The sequence below is a fragment of the Rhinolophus sinicus genome, chromosome 12 (assembly GCF_057876585.1).
Source record: "Rhinolophus sinicus isolate RSI-liver-muscle chromosome 12, RSI-T2T, whole genome shotgun sequence".
Lineage (NCBI taxonomy): Eukaryota > Metazoa > Chordata > Mammalia > Chiroptera > Rhinolophidae > Rhinolophus > Rhinolophus sinicus.
The window spans coordinates 43791370-43811199 of record NC_142512.1 but is presented as its reverse complement, the minus strand read 5'-3'; the positions used below and the strand labels follow the sequence as shown (position 1 = coordinate 43811199).

At 46.7% G+C, this 19830-nt stretch overlaps 1 protein-coding gene across 1 annotated transcript in view; it reads right to left on the bottom strand.

Annotated features, from left to right (window-relative positions):
• The window catches only part of ITGB3 (integrin subunit beta 3), a 47795-nt gene extending 28580 nt beyond the window's left edge, over positions 1–19215 (bottom strand). Inside the window, exons 1-2 of the mRNA XM_019733055.3 lie at positions 19058–19215; positions 4602–4687 (exon numbers count right to left, since the gene is read on the bottom strand). Coding sequence (XP_019588614.1) covers positions 4602–4687; positions 19058–19124 — 153 coding nt within the window. The 5' untranslated portion in view covers positions 19125–19215. The remainder of the gene's footprint in view (positions 1–4601; positions 4688–19057) is intronic.
• Positions 19216–19830: the final 615 nt, after the last annotated feature.

Genomic DNA, 19830 nt, shown 5'->3' with positions numbered 1-19830 from the left:
GGCTCAAAAGGTTCCAACAGGAACAGCATTGGTCCTCCAAGTCTCCAAGAGAAATGAAAGTCCCCTCCCCGCACTGAACTCTGGCAGAAGACAGATGGCAGAGGGGAGAACTCATGAGCACTTTGCTTTTTTGTGCCCAAACTCCTCTTGCTGCCCTGCCCATCTCTCCCGAACCTTCTCCCTCAGGAAGCCGTCTTTTTCTTGCTCAGAAAACTCCCTACCTTATCTCTGATTCCAGCTGCCTGCAAAGCCCCAGAAAGAAACCCTTCCAAAAAAGGCAATGATTGGAAAGACCAAGATACACTGAGGAGAAGAGCCTTCCCGGGACTAAGATGCTGAAGGACAGAGGGAAGAGTGAGACCAGGAACTGAATGAGACCGGCAAGGCCATCGTGTGTCTTCAAGCTGCATCAGCGAAGGGAGAGAATGTTTGGAGTTGGCAAGGGGGTTTCCTGACCCCTATTTTCTAACGTGACAGTGCTTACGAGAAGTGCTAAGTCTTGCTGACAGTCCTTCTGGTTTGTTGTGAATTTTCTTAGAAATAGAAACACTAAGAAACAAAAACCGTCTCCCTCCCTCCCTCCCTCCCTTTGTGGTCACTGACATCAGAGGTCAGGAACATAACAGACCTGCCCTTCAGCCACGCTCTCCCTGAGAGCCTCCTGTCCCAGAAGAATACCAGGGAGTGACCTCAACACACTTGGACAACATTCCCCTTCTTAATAACCCAGGCTGAGAAGGTAGAAGGAATGTCTCCAGGTTACTCAGAGAGAAACTGGAAGGAGGGGGGAGGACTATCAAAGCTCTAGTTCCTAGTGAAACCGGATGTTGCACAAAAAGGGCAAAAATAACCAAGACCCAGGGGAAGATTGAAACAGAGAGTTGGGAGGCTCCCGCCCACATGCTGTGTGAGGTAAATGCCCTCCCTCTCCTGGGAGAGTGACACATGCTATTACTCCCATTCTCCACAAATTCCATTTTGGAAATCGGGGAAGTACAGCATGAATAACTGTTGTTACCCTACCTATCTCACGGGGTTGGTCAGGAGATAAAATAAGACTGAATGTGAAATGCTTTCAAAATATAAAAATCTCAATATAGGTCAAATATATTCAAATCCTTTTGCTATGATATAACCAAATAAATGCAATTAGAATGTGACTCTTTTCTACTATTACCATTATAACTACTACCATTATTGCATACTCTGTTTTTGGAGGACAAACCACTGTAGTATTTCCTGGTACTTATTTTTTCCCCAGAGAGCTAGCAGATACCCTCAATCCCAATAAATTAACACTGTCCTCTTGATTGACATCCAGTGAGATCAAAAAATCACTTAAACTTACAAAGAGAGAAGCATGCAGGGGACGGAAAGGAGAAGAAATGGAAAGCATTTTATTACGGTTATTAGTATTCACACCCCATTGTTTACAGGGGGAAGAGCACTTTTAATATTATACTTTTTGTTACAATAACAAGTTGGAGCAAAACTCTCAAAATGAACATTTATCCTCCAGATTAAAAAAAAAAAGGTAGAAAGAAAAAGCAACAGAGATATGAGAGCAAATTATGTTAATTTAACTGAAAAATTAAAATGGTGGCCGAAACCTTTCCCCCGCAGATGCAAATAAACGAAGAAGTAAGTCCTATTGGAGTCTTCTACTTTGGCTAGACCCAAACCCAGTCTTCTTCTTTCATCCTTGGATGTCAGGCCAACTGTGAGCTGGTCCACCTTCTGATGTGCACTCAGGACTACATTAAAATTCCTCCATCTTAGCTGGAGGTATTTCCCTTTACCTTAGGGTTGCCAAATTTAGCAAATATTTGGAACATACTTATGCTAAATATTATTTATTGTGTAATTCAAATTTAACTGGGTATTCTGTACTTTATCCGGCAACTTTAACTCCACCTTCACCACCATGACCTCAATTAGCAGTTTTTGCCAAACTTGCTGTCATAACAACCCATTCTGATGCAATAGGTACAGGGTACATCCTGGGCAGCTTTATATTTAACAAACACCCCAGGTAATTCTCACCACCAGACAAGTTTGGAAGGGTCTGGATTCCAACATGGTGCCGCTGAGGCCAGAACCACAAGTTGAATCTCTGTGTGCGGGCGGCCTCTTTGGTAGATTCATAGCTCAAAGACAGCAACTGCCCCCAACCCGTGTCAGTATCCAACCCCCCCCCAAGAACACACCCGTTGCAGATGGGCCCAAACTCTGCACTCATCCACATTGGCTACGTTTTCCTACTACCCAGCCAAGCGCTTGCTATACACACCCAAAGCGGCCGTCCTCTAGGACCAAGGGAAAGCTGAGCCCAACCAGTTGTTTTCCCAGATACTGCCAATCCTGCCTCCACCAGCGAAGGTAGGGGAGGCAGAAGCAGTGGGCTCTCCAGGGTCGATTCATCAACAAATCACATACAAAATGGCCCACACGGTTCACTTTTAGTTAAGTCAACAGCCAAGACACTTTCCGCAGTTAAACTCAGTTTGTGCAGGGGAAGCCCTCAGGAAAAAAAAGAGCAGCCATGTTCAGGTTACAGCCTGGGATTCCCACCTCCCTTTCCTCCCTGGCTGACACATGTTACCCCACAAGGCCTCCTCCCCTATCTTCCTCCTCTTCTCCCCTCCTGCCCTCTTCCCCTGCTATTCCTCTCCTCCCCTGCTCCTTCTTACTCAGAGATAGTTGTAGTCATTCACTAAATCCTTGGCCTCCCCCACTTTCCTGTTTACATTTCATTCTCTCAGAGAATAGCTTATTGGACCTTCTTCCTGCTCTCGTCAGTTCTCTTTGGTCCTAGACTTACCCATTTCCTCTCTGACTCCTCCCTCCTAGGCTGGTCCTAGCCTATGCTCTGATCCTGACCTGGACCTTCTTCCCCTGGTCTGCCCCAGGGTCATCCATAAATAATCCACGTGATGCTTCTCTGAAACCTGGTCACATGATCAGTTACCTGGCTTGTCCCTGTGCAGATCAAGAAAGTGACAGACATGCTAAGAATATGTTTTCTTTTCCCCCAGACTCCTCTGGGCCACCGTTGACTCCATTTTCTCTTGCTTTGGGTTGAAAAGGAGGGAGGAAGAAGGGGAGCATCCTGTGAGTGACACTAGGGCTTCTCCCCTGGCTACCCCTCTGCTCCAGCCAGCTTCAGGCCATTCAATCCAATAAGGCACCCTCCCCATCCAGATCTCCCTCCTTCCATGATTCAGCTGCACAATTCCAACTTTCTTGTAAAAGAAGCTTAAAAATAATCATGGTGACCAAGGGAAGGAGGATATGGCGAATGAGAAGGGTGGAGGCCACATCACACTTGAGCCTCCAGCTTAGCCCAGAGGGGTGGAGAACCTGAGGGGATGGAGAGGAAGGACTCACCCCTCCCTCGCCCCCCCCCCCCCAGCCCCAGGGAATGTTTCATTTGCTAAATGAAGTCAATGTGGCCCAGATGTTGGGCAGCTGCTTCTGGAAACAGTTCCCGTGCTGAACTGCACTCAGGCCAAAGCAGTGTGTTGGGCTGGCCTCTGCTTCTGGCAGTCCTCTTGTGGAGGTATAAACACAGCCTCCCTCTCCCACCCCCACCCCCACCCCCGTCCTCCGCCCCCACCAGCCTGCCCGGGAGGTTGCCTTTTTAGGACACTCAGTAGATTGGAAAGAGAAGCAGACAGAGAGAATGAGGGCCTGGGTTAGAGCCTCATAAAACTGAAGAGTGCAGGAACCTGCTGTCCTGACAAAGAGGGCACCTCAGGTGGCTGGCTGAGAGGAAGCCAGGAGTTCAGGTAACCACCTGCTGGGGGCCAGGCCAATGACTCAGCCTCAGACTCTGTAATCACTGGAATCTCTCCAGCCACACTCACTACCACCCCATCCCAACCAGGTCTTGCCAGCTCCAAATTCCCGTCCCAGCTACAAACATAGCCATTCCCTCAGACACACTCATTCCCTAGGGCCCCAGACACAACAAACCCTTTGACTAGACACAGCTAACCCTTTCCTGTCACCCTCACATCCTAACCAAATTAGCTCAGCTCCTTCCCTCATTGACACCTAGGAGACGGAAGGAAGGAGGAAAAGAAGATAAAGAAAAAAAAAGGTAAAGCTGCGGGGCCCAACCTATCATCGAGAAGAAAAGGAAAAAGATCTGACTAAACATCCTCCTACACAGGGTAAGATTCCTCTTTTATTTGCCTTTTAAAAATTCTGGGGTGTCTGTAATCCAGCATCCTCTGCGTACCCATAACCCTCTCCTGCCTCTTCTTTCGAGACCTGAGGCCCTGCTTCCCTGGGATGTTCCACCCCAACAAGAAGTAAGCAAAGGGTGGTAAAGGGTGGCAATGCTTATGAGTGAGGCCAGAAGGACCAACCAAATTGTCCAGAGCCCCGGGCACACGGTGGACCCTGGGTGGCATTCCCAGTAACGCCCCCATAATGGCTCACTTCAGCATCCATCAATGGGAAGGCTTCACCCTCAGTTTGCTCAGAAGGGACAAGGGGCTTGTGTGGTTTGGAGGGAGGAGCTATCCCCTAGGTCTGGTCCTGCACAAAAGCAGCTGAGTCTGGCGAAGAAGTGAGGTTAGGTGTCTCCTCCTTACCTCATCTGAGCACCAAGCACACATGGGACTCACAGCCAGACATTGCTGGCAGGAGCTCACGCCTCGTGTGGTACAGATGTTGGGCCCTGCAACAGAGAGACAAAGGCATTGGTCCTGATTTGACTTGACGAAGTAACTGGCCTGCCCCATCCTTCCCACCCATCCCGAGTGCCCAGGTTTACAGTTCTCGGATGCACACAAACACACCCTAACCTAACCAGACCACAGACATTTACCCAATGCAGTCTGTTTGAGAAGGAAGAAGGAAAATAAGGAAGGTCGGGACACTCATCACAGCCTTCCATTGATGAGGTCACAGTGATGGCCAGTGAGGGAGCAAGACTGAGCCATGGACCCAACGTGTCAGATCATAACTGATGTAAAGGCTTTAATTAACAATTGGTTTGACACCTATATTGTGCAAATGAAAAATTGAGGTCCAGAGCGGTGGCAATGGGTCCTCTGTCCAATTATTCTGGTGACATCTTCACAGCCACAATACAGAGGATCCAAGGCCCCGATGCACATACATGAACATGCAGCTTAAATACTGGGTGAGGGGTGGGGGAGTGAACTGCCATGGTAGTGTCCCACTGGTCTACCAGGGAAAAGCAAATCTTCGGGAATCTTCTCAAGCTTCCCAATACATATATCTTTGGATCCAAGCATAGACTGCTCCAGGGAGAACTGCAGAAGTGCTAGAAAAAGCTGATTGATAGATGCTGGAAGAACAAAAGATTGACCGATATAAGCTGGAATTTGGGAGTTGGAAGGCCTATATTTGAATTTTGAATGCTACTCTTACTAGCCATGTCATGACTCAGTTCACCTCTATGAAATGATAATATCTATCTCATAGGACTTGTGCAAGAATTCAGTGAGGTAAGGGAGAAGCACTTGGCATACTACAAAATGCCACTCAAATGTGACCAGTCTTCTTATGTCAAAGGACAGAGAAAAAGCAGGCGGAGCGACAACCAGAGGGACCAAAATAGCTCCTAGAAGCTCAGCCTAAAAGCAAACCTTAGGCATTTGCTCAGACAGATGCCCCCATCCTCCATGCTTGTGCTAGCTCAGCCTTCCTGGCCTTCACCAGGCAAACCCTACCGTGCCCCCAGGAAGGCCTTTTTCAATATAAAAGGCAGAATGACGAAGGCCCATTACTTCCCGTGACCCAGTTCTCCTAAAAGTTCCTTTATCCAATTTTCTAAAGTGGCCCCTTTGCCCCCAGCTAGTAAGACCAGCAAAAGCAAATCCATTTGGGGAGAAATCACCCTGATGGTAGGGGTGTTTTCTCAGTGTCCCTGAAACTTCTCATTGAGCTGAATGTCTTAGTCCATTTTATTATAGTGTGACTGAACTCCCTCCCTTCCCACTTCTGTACAAAAACATACCCAGAGAATGTACTTGCACGCACACACGCACACAGACACACACACACACACACACACACACACACACAGGTTAGAAAAAATTATCCCAAACTTGGAAATAGGCAAAGGGAATACTGGGTGCCCTTTCAATATAATTCAGGGTATTGACTAGTAGACCCACCACGCTTAGGAATTATCTTCTTTTCTAGTGGTGTGCACCTTTATTTGGCTTCTATCAATTAAAATAGTTTACAAGTCTGTAAGAGTAGAGGTTAGCTTGTAGAAAACCAATAGCAATGGAAATGATTCTTGAGGAGCACAATGTGTATGACTCTTACCCAACAGCAACACAAATGATTCCTGTCTGGTAGAAAAGGTAACCCTCAAAGGTTAGGGCTTATTGCCTTGTAGAACATTAACCAATTTTGACTGTGGTCCTCACTGAGTTACCCACTAATAATCTAGTCTTGGGTGAGCCATTTAACTTCTCTCAGCCTCAGTTTCTTCAACTCCAATATTCCTAACATGTTATATGATTTAGGTATCTGCCATAACAACACTGCCACCCAATAGATTTCAAGCCTCTTGAAGCCTGCCCTGCCCTGCCCAGCCCAGTCCAGCGCAGCTCAGCCCCAGTCCTTGCTCAACAGAGATGCTCAATAAATATGTATTAGAACAAATTGAGAGGTATTGGACTAGATCAGTTTTGTTGTGTTAAGCAACTGAGCTCATTTCTCCAAATTATGCATAGAATTTCAATCTAAAACATAGATATAGGTTGAAACGGCTTCTCAGACAATTTAAATTTTCATTGTTCTCATAAAAATACTAGATTACACGTGGAATCCTTGAAGCCTCTCCTGGAAGCCCTGGGTTTCCTCAAAGCCTTGAATCTGTCTAACTTCAAAGGCCTTTCCCAACTCTAAAATTCTGTTAGGGGATGTCACCATAAGCCCACGCGTAACCTCTGGGGCTCCAGCCTCTGACTTGACCACAACCCTAGCATGTGAGTTACAAGGATGGTAAGGTGGAAATTATGGTAGTGGTTCCAGGCCTGGCCCTAAAGCACCAAGGCCACCTCTGAGTTGGGGCAGCCCTCAGCCATGCACTGCCGGTAATGGAAGAAAGGAAGTCGGTCGTCCCAGAGCTGCCCGATTCAGAATGCCTGAATGTTTAGAATCAACAATGCAACCAGGAGGCCTCTCCGTGAAGGGGCTGCCTGACCATCTCTTAGCTCACAATTGCTCTTTTTCCAGCCAGATGTGATCACAGCTCCGCCAATATCGCCTTATTGGAAGAGTTCTGAAAGGAGCACAGCCTGAACTATTTTAGGCATCTGCCTCCCTTTTGAAGTTTCCATGGGAATCAGCGTCCAGAGGGGTAATTTTGGACACAAATACCCTCGATTTTCACTGGGGAAAGGAGACCACGGGAAGAGTTAGAAGAGACAAGAGCACCGTGGAGGGTGTGGGCAATGTCAAATTATTTTTGAAAACTTCTCCCAGTCTATACATTTATCCATCCACTCATTCTCAAATTAGCATTTCCCTATGCGTCCTTGACCTGCAGCCACAACTGAAAGCTTTGCCAGAAGTGAGATAAGTAACAGGAGGCCCCTCCCTGTGAACAGGGGGCCCCTGACCCCAGAGGATAAGGAACTCCTGGGATTTGTTCTTTAGGAAGTCACCTCTGGGGAGTGATGGTTATACAGTTCCCCTCACCACCTCTTTTTTATGGCCCACAGGTTGATTTCATGAGAACCAATGACCCCGCCCATGACACTCCCCATCAAGACCTGCCACCAAAGGCAGGTTTCCTGGAAAGCAGTGGCTGAAAATGACTGACTCATAGGAAGTCTGTGCGCCTGGGCCATGCTGACTCAATGAGCAGCTGCTCCGAGGCCACTGCTCCCTCCTCAACATGGAGGAGGTGTCTGGGCCTGTGTTTCCAGTCGCTCATAAGGCCAATGTTCCTGTTTGGCTTCAGGGGCCCAGGTTCAGCCCTACTAGAGAAGTGAGGGGTCTTCATCGGAACTTTGTCATTGTAAAAAATGAATTCCTACCATCCCTTCCCTCTGACAGTTTAGCCAGAGCAGGAAAACATGGTGGGCTGGCCCTGGTCCTCATGGGTAACTAGGATTCTACGAACCAATCCCTGTCAAACTCTGAGCACACCGAGCCCTCAATGCATGCTGCTGCTGCTATAGTTACTACCGCTTTTAATGTTGCTGTTTTATCCTGAGTCCTGGGCTGTCTATGGCAGGTGAACAGTTTTCCTTTCTGTTTTCTTTTTTCCCTGAAGACACCGTTCCACAGGGCACTGTACACACAGCTGAGTATGTCCTAGACATGGGGGTGGTGGGCGCATGGAGCCAGAAAGCATCAGAAAGCATAGGGGAAAATGATCCATTGTTAGATCTGGCTTCTAAATGGAGTTAGGAATATTAGTTGTTCAAAAATTCAATCTAGGAGGGATGGCCAAGAAGAGAAGGCCAGTGAGGAAAGATAGACAAGATCAGCCAAGGAGTTTGCCTGGAAAGTAGTAGAAGGCTGTGGTTTGGCACCTCAGCCTGATTCACAGAACCAGAAAAAAAACCCCAAAAAACAAAGGGTGGGAAAAATGGAGAAAAAAGGAAAACAAGGAAGGAAGTTGTAACCAGTGGAAGTCACAATACGTCAATGAGAGGCAATTTGAGGACAGTCTGTCCAAGGAGACAGGATGTCAAAATGCAGAAACGAGCCACCCTAGCAAAACCAGGGGACTTCAGGAGAGGGCTAACTCACAGGGAGAGGTGTCTGGTGGGAAGGGAGGGCGATCCACACCGCAAACACCACGGACGGCTCTCTTATTGTCTGCCAGAGAGTTCTGGCCTGGCTTCCCAGCCCTGCCACTGACCTTTGACTGATGACCAATTAGGTTCATGGGGACTCGGGTGACTCAGGCAGTGCCTGATCTTCCATCACAGTCACCTGGCTAGGTGAGTCATCCAAAATCAAAACATCTCATGCTCACTGCCCTATGGATGCATAAGTAGTTTCTCTAGGACAAGTCGTTAAGAAAGACTATTTTATTTTGGTTCCTTTACTAAATGTAGCAGCAGCCTGGTAACACAAGGAAGGGGCAGGAGACAGGAAAGTGGACTTCAAGTTAACATATACCTCTGTGCTCTGAGCAGACGCTCCAGAAAGCATCACCCAAAGCAGTAGGATATCCAAACTACCATATCGGATGCATCCTGATTTTAGCAATTTTAGTGTTTGTCTGTATTTTAAAGTGCATCAGAGCCAATTAAATATGGGACTTAACATCGGAAGGCTTTTGTGTATAATTTGCTGCCACCCATAGTAAAATGTGTTATGGGTTGAATTGTGTCCCCCAAAAAGATATGTTAAAGTTCTAACCCCCAGTATCTGTGATTATGACCTCATTTGGAAATAGGGTCCTTGCAGATGCAATCAAAATGAGCTCATTAGGGTGGGCACTAATCCAATATGACTGATGTTCTTATAAGAAGAAAACACTACAGTGGAAACAGAGACACATAGGGAGAAGACCATGTGATGACAGAAGCAGAAATTGTAATGTAACTGAAAGGTAAAGAACGCGAAGGACTGCCAGCCACCTCCAGAAGACAGAAAGATGCAAGGAAGTAGTCTCTCCAGTCTTTAAGGGAGCATGGCCCTGCAGACACCTTGATTTTAGATTTCTAGCCTCCAGAAAGAATAAATTTCTGTTGTTTTAAGCCACCTCGATATGGCAGCTTTAAGAACCTAATACATAATAGATTTGCATTTCTGTAGCATGTATGACATGATTTTGAGAAACACTGCCCTGAAATACTCTGCATGATTGAGAACAACCAGCCTGGAATGAAAATTTTGCCACGGTTAATCCACCTATGGACAACAGAAGAGTCCTTACTTTAGTTTTACAATTTGCTACTAATATATATCAATGACATCAGCATTCATTCATTCATTCAACAAATTTTCATCAAGCACCTAACTGTGCCCAGCACTTTCCTAGGCACTAATGACCCATTGATGCACTAAACAAACCCCCTATGCTTGTGGAGAATTTTAGTGAGGACGATGAAAACAGAAGTATACACAACTAAAAAGTACAATTTCAAACAATGACAAATGCTTTAGAAAATAAAGCAGGATAAAGGAATAGTGTCAATGAGGGGAGGGAGTCTCCTTTAGAAAAGGTGGTCAGGAAAGGCCTCTCTGAGTTGACATCTCAAAATGATATGCAGAAGGGGGTTATGGGAAGATCTAAGGGATGAGCATTCCAGAAACAAAAAACAAACAAACAAAAAAAAAACACGACAAGAACTAGATGGAGCTCAGCCTCTTAAAGAAATAGCAGGAAGAGGGAAGGAGGAGAAGAGAGACAGAGGTAGCTGAGAAGCAGTCAGAGACCGTAACACTAAGTAACTGTAGCCATGACAAGGAGTGTAACTTTCATTCTCCATGTGGTGGGAAGCCACTGGAGGAATTTGAGAGCAGAAAAAGAGCATCCTGGCCACGGAGAAGAGGGCAGACAGTAGAGGAGCAAGACCAGAAAGAGACCAATTGAAAGCTATTACAATAATCCAGGCAACAGATGGCAGGGGTTTGGATTTGGATAGTAATGGAGTCGCCAGTGTGGTCAGATCCCAGATATATTCCAAGAACTTGCTGATGGACGGCATGTGGGGCATGACTGAAAGATAGGAAGGATTTTGCCCTGAGCAAGTAAATCCCCTTGGACAAAGTTCAAATGTTTTGACCACTGCTTATACCGTTTCACTGACCCTTCAGCCACTAGACCCTACCCTTGTAAGTGAAGCCAGATCATGTCGGTTATCCTCTCCAACTGGATTAATTAGGTAGCCCATGTACCGAATACTAAATAAGCCCACCCTCAGATAGAGTCCTGTCTTCTGTACGGTTGTGATCTAAAATGAACACCCAGCCCCTGGGAAGCACTGTAAGGACAGAGGTAGTAAAACGATGAACACTGTTATTATATAACAGTGGGTGAAAGTATGCAGACCCACAGGCAGAACCGGTCTAAAGCCACCCACTGGCTGTGTGACCTCAGGTACATCCCTTCAATTTTCTAGTGATCTAAGGTCCAGTGACTCTTTGAATCTCTGCCACGTCCCTATTCAAGAACTTATCATTGTTCCCTAGTATTTAACAGGTCTCATCCAGCCACATCAGCTAAGCACTGCAGACCCCAGGCAGCGGCTTCCTTTCCCCCATGTTCCCAAATAGGGTCTGAACACTTACCTCATGAGTTGTTAGGATTAAATAACATATGTGAAAAAAAACATCTAGAGTAGATGCTCTATAGGGGTTGGTTTCTTTCCTCCTTCCCTTCATACGAATCACTTCGTGCACTAGAAATGCCCATCCCCCACCCCTCCAGCTCAGAGTCAGAGAAGAGGAAGAGCTTTTTGTCTCTATCAGGATATAGCGAAGAAATCACTGGTCAGGAGACGGAGCCCCCAGGGCTAGACCCCACCAACGCCACTAAATTAGTTGTGTGAACTTGGGCAAGTCACTTCCCCTCTCAGGGCCTCTCTTTTTGCTTCTCTGTAAAACAAATGGTGTTGGATTAGATGACATTGAAGGTGCTGCCAACCCAGAAAGTACATGTTCCAACTAAAAAGCATCGAAAGGGTGACTAACACTCTAGGAGGTCCAGCATCTCAGGGTCCAAAACCCCCCAAACAGTGCACAAGTGTTTATTTCTTCCTAATGGCCTCACTGAAATTTGATTCACATGCGGTATCTCAAGTTCTGGAAAATTTTATCAGCACAGGTCCCACCTCCCTTCTGATTCATTCAGTAAAGACGAGCCTGGACCAAGCTCTGTTTGAGGCCCAGCCCAGCGGCCCTGTTAGTGACCTCCTTGGCAACTAGCTGTCCGTCCAGTTCTGCTACTTTTCCTCCTCCAGCTCATGTCTTGTGGGCACAGACAGCATGTCACTGTCCAGTCCTCACTGGAAGGCAAATTGTTCCTACCATTTTGGAGGACAATTTGGCAAAACCTATTAAAATTTAAAATATTCACGTCCTTTGACCCAGCAGCTTCAGTTCAAGAAATTCAGCCTGTAGAAAGGCGTGAGCAAAGGGGCATGGTAATGAACAAGGGCATCCTCTGAAGCTTTATTTGTAGTAGCAGCTAACTGGGAATGATCCCAATGTCTGCCAACAGGGAAGTGGTTAAGAAAACTCAGGTATGTCTACATGATTGTATGCCTTCTGGCCAAAATTCTAGCTCTCGGGATTAATAATGGAAAGCCATATACTGACATAAAATGATGCCTATTATTATCTTAAGTGACAATAATCCTATTGTGGATGATCCTGCTTGAGAAATATCAATAATGATACATAACTATACATGGTGAGCCGACCCAGTAGCTCAGGCAGTTGGAGCTCCGTGCTCCTAACTCCGAAGGCTGCCAGTTCGATTCCCACATGGACCAGTGGGCTCTCAACCACAAGGTTGTTGGTTCAACTCCTCGAGTCCTGCAAGGGATGGTGGGCTCTGCCCCCTGCAATTAAGATTGAACACGGCACCTTGAGCTGAGCTGCCACTGAGCTCCTGGATGGCTCAGTTGGTTGGAGCGCGTCCTCTCAACCACAAGGTTGCCGGTGCGACTCCCACAAGGGATGGTGGGCTGTGCCCCCTGCAACTAGAAAACGGCAACTGGACCTGGAGCTGAGCTGTGCCCTCCACAACTAAGACTGAAAGGACAACAACTTGACTTGGAAAAAAAAAATCCTGGAAGAATACACACTGTTCCCCAATAAAGTCCTGTTCCCCTTCCCCAATAAAATCTTATTTTAAAAAAGGCTAAATTAAAAATAATAATAATTATTATTATTATACATGGTGACATATACGTAGGAAAAAAACCTCAGGAATAACTGTTAACAGAGGTTATTTTTAAGGACAAGACTACAAAGGACTTGTACTTTCTACATGATTCTATGTCTGCACTGCTTGACTTTTTTTTTTTTAAACAAGCTGAATTACTCTTATAAGCTAAAAAAAAAATCAATTAAAGCTAATTGTAAACGTCCTCTGTTCTCCCTCCTGCTCTACATTTCATTCATTCCCATGTAGGCTCCCCAGAGCATGCCAGGCTGTCTACAAAATGGAAGACCTTCAGCATCAAAACCCCGTAGCCTCCTGGAATCCCTCGTCTCAAGAAGGCATTTTGTCTGGCCCATTTCCACAGCCTTCAGGAACCACCCAGGAGGGAGCATGGTTTGTTCGCAACTTGAAGTCCCAGAATGAACACATCACACTCCACATCTGGGGAGCTGGTCAAGCCTCGCTCTCACAGGTGGCTCCAGGGAAGGCTTCATCTGGAGTTTATCATGTGTGGTGGCTGAAGCAGGGGTTTGGAACCATCGGTGGATCTCATACACTCAGGATTTCTCTACTGTCAGACAATCAGCTCTAACATATCTTTTGGATTTCTCTACTGTCAGACAATCAGCTCTAACATATCTTTTGGATTTCTCTACTGTCAGACAATCAGCTCTAACATATCTTTTGGAGCAAAAATTAATATAAGACCCAGTCTTATTTTACTATAAGACCCAGTCTAATCTAATCTAATCTAATCTAATCTAATCTAATCTAATCTAATCTAATACCGGGTCTTATATTAATTTTTGCTCCAAAAGACACATTAGAGCTGATTGTCTGGCTAGGTCCTATTTTCGGGGAAACAGGGTATAAATCCCACCAGCAAAGAGATTTAGGGTTGTCTACATGGACTTTTAAAGTGGCTACTGAACTGTGCCTTTTGCTAAACTTCTGGAGCTCTCTCCCAGAATAAAGTTTTTCAAGCATGTTTTTAACTGCAGACCTCCCTTATCCACTCCCCACCCCCAGATCCTTACATGAAATGACACATTGTTAATCAGTTAAAGGAAACCTTCTCCCGTTGACAGTGGGGAGGTGCGAGAGCAAATGGAAGTCTCTCCCTTTATCTCCTTCATCTTCGTTGCAGCCCCTGAAACACCAACAGACTAAGGCCCAGAGGTAAGATGAATTGTTCCAAGTCACCCAGCAAATTGATGAAAAAGCCTGCAGAGCCACAACTCAAATATAGGTTTCTCAATTCCAGACCCACAGTTCTTTTTACACTGAGTTTGTTTGTTTGTTTTTTCCTACATGAAAGGAAGTGGCTTTTGTAAATTTTAAAAATGTAACACAAGTTTAGGGAAAGCAATACACAACACAGGAGAATTATTATATGTGCAAGAGGAAAAGATATGAATAGCACACACCATCTGATCAATAGTGGACATTATGGGGATATAAAATTAGAGGGAACCAGCCCTTTTAATCTCCAATGTTTGACTTTCTTATAATGAGCATATATCACCTCATTCTCTCCTTAAATGGTTGAATGTCTTCACTAACTGAATTAAGAAACCACTTGGGGGTGGGGGGGCAAGGAGTAGTCTTTTTTGTAGGAACATGACAGAAAAACAGAAAGGAAAATTTATAGTGGGATGTTTTCTCAGAGATGATACCAAAAAATGTAAAAGGTAGAAAAACCCCAGTTTACTTAACAGCTTCTGGCTCCGAGGGTTGTGACATACCACATTTGGCCACAAAATATCCATTACTTTTAGGACCAAGAATAATAAAAGTTCTGGTTTCCGCAAAACCCTCCCCAATATACTGAAGACAGTACTACTTAGCATTTGGGAAAACTAATGGCTTCATCTACATGGCCGAAATGCAGCTACCCAATTAGAAATTTAAGAAGTTGGAAATTGTATCCGGGTTTAACGAATATAGCCCCCTGCTTTCAGGGGAGCTGTCTCAATACCTGAAAAAGAGAAGTAGCCTCAGATAACCTCTTGGCATTCTGATACATGCAACAACATGAGGAATCACAAATGCATTATACTAAGTGAAAGGAGCCAGGCTTAAAAGGCTACATATTGTACCATTTCATTTCTGTGATATTCTGTAAATGATAGAACTAAAGGGACAGGACACAGACCAGTGGTTGCCAGGAACTAAAGATGGGGAAAGGGAACTGATGACAAAGGAGCTCAAGGGAGCTGTTTAGGGTGATGGAAATATTCTGTATCTTGATTATGGTGATGATTACCTGAAGGTATGCATTTGTCAAAATTCATAGAACTGTACAGCCAAAAACAATGGATCTTACTGTATGTAAATTATACCTCAAAACAATTTACTTTCAAAAAACAGTGATGCTGGAGATACTGTGCGCATGGAGAGAAAGGCAGATTTTATAAATTTTTTGCTGGAGAGTTTCATTCAAATACATATCAGCAGTTTACACAGGAAGACTAGGCAGTGTCATTTCCCTGCTCCCACCTGCATTTCCATTCGTGACCTGAGCTGCAGCTGGCACAATGACCTTCCTGCTCCGGAAGGGTCAGCGTTCAGGAAAAGGGAGAAGAGGCGATGGGTAAAGTAGCAGGCCAGCTCTGTGGGCAGCAGACGGGGCTGGATCCAGCCAAGTGGTTTATCCCTGAAGCTGCTCAGTCATTCCCCCAGTTAATTATCTGTCTGCTGATTCATGAGTTGTGGTTTCTGTGGGCATGCGTCCTCACTAGTCCTGCCAACAAGGGCAGAAGGATTCTTAGGGCTGGGAGGGGATGATAACCAGAGATCCTGAGTGGGGTGGGGAGCTGCAGAGGAGGAATTTCTATGAGGAAATTCCAGAGTCATATCCAGACAACCCCTCCTTGCTGTTGCCTCTTTGCCCCATCTTATGCTGTCCCCAGGACACCTCTGCCACTCACATGCACAATTTTGAGGACGGAACAGGTGTGGGTGTGGGGTGGAGTAAAGGAGAATGCTGCCTTACCCAGGAAGGGGGGAAAAGGCAGACACTTCACAGAGAGTCCCCTGAGTTTCCAGCACCCTCAGATCAGAGGTCTAAGTGGTGCAATAGTGCAGAGATCCAAATACCCAAAGAATTCATGGCCTCAGCTGTATTCCAATAGCCTGCAGAATGCCCAGAGGGAGCATTTGAGATTCTTCTCTGAATGAATGCTGATATTCAAATATTGAGTTTCTTAAAGTGAGGCACATTGCCTCTAGATGCCTTCTCATAGCATTCTACAGATATTTATTTTGCTGCCTATGTGCCAGGTGCTAGGCACAGGCTGTTTATCAAACAGACATGTCCTTCTCCTCGTGGAACCTGAAATCTTGTAGATGTCTTTTATTTTCCTCATTTCCCAGAGACAAGATTTAAGGTTTTCTCATGGATGAAGCAAATGTATGAGCCACTCTTTCTCGGCCTCTTCTGTGGGTTCTTGCTGGGCCAGAGTAGCTGAGATACACCAAGCCACCAATAGGGAATGGGTTGAAAAACCCATGGGTGTGGGGAAAGGGACCACACTGGGCTCATTCTGGGAGCCTGGATTGCACTCACGCATGAAGCAGTTAACAGCTCTTGCCTCCAATACATGGTACATACCATGGACAGGAAAAATAATGACAACAGCAGTTGCCACTTATTAATACTTATTTTGTGCCTTTATCTCATGTAACTGACATAATCATGGAAGTATGACTTTCTCTACTTTACAGATGAGGAAACTAATGACCCAAGAGATTAAGTAACTTGCCCAAGGCCACACAGACAATAACAGGCAAAATCAAGAATTAAACCCACATCTGACCAGCTTTAAACCATAGCTCTCTCTTTCCCCAGGATATAAACTCAGGAGGAGAAATCAGCACCTCATCTCAGAACTAATCAACTTAGATGGTGATAGCAAACAAACCTGTTATCCATTAGAGCTCAGGTGAATAAAGACCTATATACGGGGAAGCCACAAAACCCCACATTTCTTGGGTGCAGCTAAAAAGATCACCTTTGTACATAAATTCCATAGCGCAATTCTACCCTCAGACAACCTCTTCTCCCCATACCAGACTCCTATTCCCGGGCATTGTCTCTGTGCCGCCCCCACCCAGCCCTTTCTGTGCCCCTTCAACACTGTATGTCCCAACGCGACTCTCCTACTCTCATCCTACCACCTGCTTCTCCAGGGATCTGATGACACCTGCCACCCAGCCACCAACACCGGCATGGGCGATTTAAATATAATCAGATCTGCTTTTACTGGGGGCTCATGACTCTGGAGGTCTGATTCTAGAGCTCATGCTCTTGAACACTCCACTACCCTGCCTCTCAGAGAGAGTTTAGGACTAGCTCAGCACAACCCATCACCGCTGCTGAAATTGCCCTGATCACAACAAATCTGTGAACCGATCGCCTAGATTATATTTAATGCAAACTTAGGCACGTCAATGCAGTGGAATTCTATGTGGATTATTACAACTGTGTAAACCAGGTCAACGAAAGGTATACTAAGGTTGAGGGGAGGAAAGAGAGAGACACCAAAATAACATATCTACTCTTCATCTTCACTAATATTGAGCCATGAACCATGCTAGGCTCTACCTTATGTTACCTTACTTCTAAAACGGTAAGAAAATATAAGGATTAGACTCAGAAATCATCCAGAAATTCAGAAAGCTGTGGCTGTGAAAAGAAAAGAAAGCAAAAAATTGTTTTAAGTTCCTAGAAGCTAGCATCTCCGTGGCAGACATCTGAGTTGCCCTTCTGTATTTCTCCATTGCCCCCACCAACAGCAGGCAGCATCTGAACCGGGGCTCTAACACCTCCCAGGGCGGAATGATGGACACTCAGACTTCTGTGCCACGGGCATCAGGCTGCTCACTGCAGGCGAAAGACATCAGTTGACCTGTTTGAGCTTCCATCACTTGGGAAGCTTCAGCAACAACAACTTAAATAGCCCCCTATCTATTATCTGTAAGTCCTCCATCAAGATATTGCTCATAGAATGTGGTGATGGTTTCAGGGCTGTATACATATCTCCAAATTCATCAAGTTGTATACATTAAATATATACAGCTTTTTGTATGTCAATCATACCTCAATAAAGTGATTTTTTAAAAAAGATACTGTTACGCTGTCCTGTATAATCTCTTACGCCTGCGCACATACGCATATACAAGTCTTGAAGGCATTTATCAAACTATTTCTGGACTTATCAGTACATCTTACTGGGGGGAAAAAGCAACTTTCTGCAGGATCTAAATTGTCTTACAATGAGTAGCCCTTCTTTCACTGAAAGTACATCCTCTGCGGGAGAACACCCCAGAGGACTAGGAGTCCAAGATCTCCCGGGAAAGGTCACCAGAGCTCGGGAAGAAAGACGAGCAGCAGCCCGAGGTTGTGCTGGGCTCTGCCCGCTTTTGAGCACCAGTGAGGCCGAATGCCAACTGCCTTGGCCGCTGATAGTGAGTGCAGCAGCAGGAGAGACAAAGCCAGGGAAACAAGCCAGCTTCAGGGACCCCTGGCGTGGCTCCTCGCATACACTGGAGATATTTCGGACGCAGGTCTGTCCCGGAAGCAGAGGCACTGCTACCACCCGGGAACACTGTAGGAGGCAGAGCCGTCATGCTCCTCCGAATCGCTCCCGCAGGGAGTCACCAAAGTTTAAAGATAATAATAAACGGGAGAAAATGTAACACAAGGAAAACGAGGAATGTGGATTAATTGGCAAACCCGCACGCACGCACTCTCATCCGAGAAGCTGTAAGCCCATCCCTCAGTCAACGCGAGGGAACAGCCCCGGGGAACCCCAGCTCGCCCTGGCTACCAGGGCCAGGCTCTCATCGCACGGTCCTGAACACCTGTGATGAGCGCAGCCCGGGGCCGAACGCGGGCTCACAGATGGGCCCACCGCACTACGCACGTCGAGGCCGCCCAGAACTGGCGCCTAACCCCGCGAATGGCTTCGGCGTCCCGGAGGACCCACCCCTAGGGAGCCCCTCGCCCTGCCACCTAGGGGCCGAGAAGGTCCCCAGCTGCGGGCTCCGACAGCCCCATCCTGGCCCCGCGCACTCAGAGCGCAGCCACGCGGGACCTACTTGCCAGGTTTCCCCGCTCCAAGTCTGCAAACTTGGCTGTGGCAAGATGCGCGGCGCGGGTCCCCCGAGAGCCGCGTAGGGGCCGCCGGGAGCCTCACTCACCTCCGACGCCGACGCCTGCCAGCGCCCCCAGCACCAGCACCGCGGCCCAGAGCGGCAGCGCTCGCATCTCGTCCGCCCGCCGCGGCGCTCCGCCTCGGCCGCGCCCGCCCGCTCCACAGCTAGCAGTTGCGCCCGCGGCCGCTTTTCCCGCAGCGGGAGGGGAGGGGACGCCGTGGGTGGGACGCAACGGGGCGGGCCACGGACTTGCGCTTCCTCCCCTAGGGCCCTTTTCTGGACCCTGCGCTGGAGAGGGGGCGGTGGGAAACCGCTGTGCCTCTCTCACCGCCACGATCAGCAAGGGAGGCGAGGCTGGGACCCGAGCGAGGCCATGGGCGCATCCTCTGCAGACATCCTGGTTCTAGGGTCCGCGCCCGAGCACTTGGTATGCTTAGAAAAGCCAGGGAGCCTGTGGTCCTCTCCTGACTTACTCCCACCTCCTCGGGGACATCGACGCGGCTTTCTCTTTCACCTGCATCCTGGGGCTTTTCCTCTGTACCTTGAGTTTCATTCATTCACACATTCATTCAATTGACAAATATCTGTTGAATGCCTACGTGGTGTCAGGCACTGGTTTAGTCCTTTATTATTCACTGATTTTTTTCTTGGGTGAGTTTGGTTTTCAGGTAGACTGTAAGCTTCTTGAAGACAAAACCACATCTCTAGCTTGTATAAGCAGTTGTGAACATAAAGGGCCTCTCTCTACAAATACTTGCTTGCATATAGAAGGTAGATGATAAACATTTAAGGACACAGTCAGTACAGCAGTGCCCCCT